This window comes from Anneissia japonica, unplaced genomic scaffold, assembly GCF_011630105.1.
Source record: "Anneissia japonica isolate Jap-2015-1 unplaced genomic scaffold, ASM1163010v1 scaffold54159_len1709_cov137, whole genome shotgun sequence".
Classification (NCBI taxonomy): domain Eukaryota; kingdom Metazoa; phylum Echinodermata; class Crinoidea; order Comatulida; family Comatulidae; genus Anneissia; species Anneissia japonica.
The window spans coordinates 1-1,712 of NW_022685315.1; the positions used below are offsets into that span (position 1 = coordinate 1).

Genomic DNA, 1,712 nt, shown 5'->3' on the forward strand with positions numbered 1-1,712 from the left:
TATTAGAAGAAATTTTTCATTCTAAATGAATTTGCGATTATTCTACTTTACTATACTATATAATAGTATTTAAAAACACAATACTTAAAGCACACTTACCATAAACAGTTATATTAAATATACATGATTCAACATTGTTGTATGGATCCAAGGCCAAGCATGTAACCGGTTGTTGTGCTACTGGCCAAATAGCATTAAACTGATCACCAGATTTGCTTGTGCAATTTAGGGTTGCAAAGCCTGAGTTATCGGTGACCGATACATTCCAATACACAGTGGAATAATAGAGATTTGTGTCTGTTGAATACATAATTTCATCTGGGCAGTGCAACACCGGGTACTCGTGATCTAAAAGAAAATTTACGTAATACTACAAAACATTTGTAAATATTAAACTACATATAACTGAATAATTATACATTAAAGTTCTATATGTGAAACTATAAGTTTCTGAGTAACATTACATTACATTTCTAAATGTGAAACAATATATTACTGAGCAATACAAAATTTAAATTTCTAAAGATGAAACTACATACTGATGTATCTGGTGCATATTTTATTTAAGACAACTCATTACATTACATTTCTAAATGTGAAACTACATATTACTGAGCAATACAAAATTTAAATTTATAAAGATGAAACTACATACTGATGAATCTGGTGCATATTTTATTTAAGACAACCCAAAATCGAAACTAAACATGAAATAGATTGCGATGGGTGACAATTGGATGACGGTCGCACCAGCGTTTGCCCAACGAATCTAATTCAACATAGTGTAGCATAAGCTGTCACACCGTCTGGGTCTACCCAGGCGGTGTGACAGCTTATGCTGGTCATCGGGGGCAGACAGAAAGCCTTATCATTATCGAAAACGAGATGTCGCATGCTTTTCACCGAATTAAGTTACACGTGGCATCTTCCAACCGTCAGCTGACGTAGTGCACGCAAGGTTTTAAAAGTAAACTAGTATTTTTGTATTTAACATTACTAAAATTAATTTACATGTCATACATAGTTACCTACCAGTAATATTCACATTGAATGTGCATATGGCGATATTGCCTGAGGGATCGATTGCTATGTAATTGACTTCAATAACTCCGATAACAAAAGCATCACCAGATCTGTAATTACTAGTAAAGTTCATAATATACTGGTTGTCCATAGCAATAACTTCAGCCCAAACAACCACTGCAGTTGGCTGTCTGTAATCTGTAGTCTGATGAATGTCACTTGGGCAGTTGGTTATTATTGGGTTTTCTTCATCTGCAAAATCAACAAATATTTGTAATTGATATTACATTTTCAAACAAATAAGTAATAGATGAATATAATATAAATTAATATAATGTAAACAAAAGAAGAATAAATATATTACTAATAATATGAAATAAAAGTTATTGATGTAGTACTGTACTATTTTAAAATTTATTCAAATAAAATCAAAATATATTTTAGTAAATTATATATATATATATATATATAATTTACTAAAATATATTCTGATTTTATTTGAATAAATATATAAATATATAATATTAAAATATATATATCTTACCTTGTATTGTTACATGAAGTACGCATTCCGCTTTATTTCCTGACGAATCTACTGCTAAATAAGTTACCGTAGTTACACCCACAAGAAACCTATCACCAGAGTTATGTGTCTGATTAAATGCCACCAGCAAATAGTTATCAATTGC

The 1,712-nt window shown here is 30.5% G+C and overlaps 1 protein-coding gene across 1 annotated transcript; it reads right to left on the reverse strand.

Moving 5' to 3' along the window:
- Window positions 1-99: 99 nt before the first annotated feature.
- On the reverse strand, window positions 100-1,697 carry LOC117111290 (hyalin-like; the record flags this gene model as incomplete). The annotated part of the gene is made up of 3 exons (XM_033254214.1): window positions 1,568-1,697; window positions 1,033-1,275; window positions 100-348 (listed from the first exon to the last, which is right to left on the reverse strand). Coding segments are annotated over exons 2-3 (391 nt in total), but the record flags the coding sequence as incomplete, so codon positions are not given.
- Window positions 1,698-1,712: the final 15 nt, after the last annotated feature.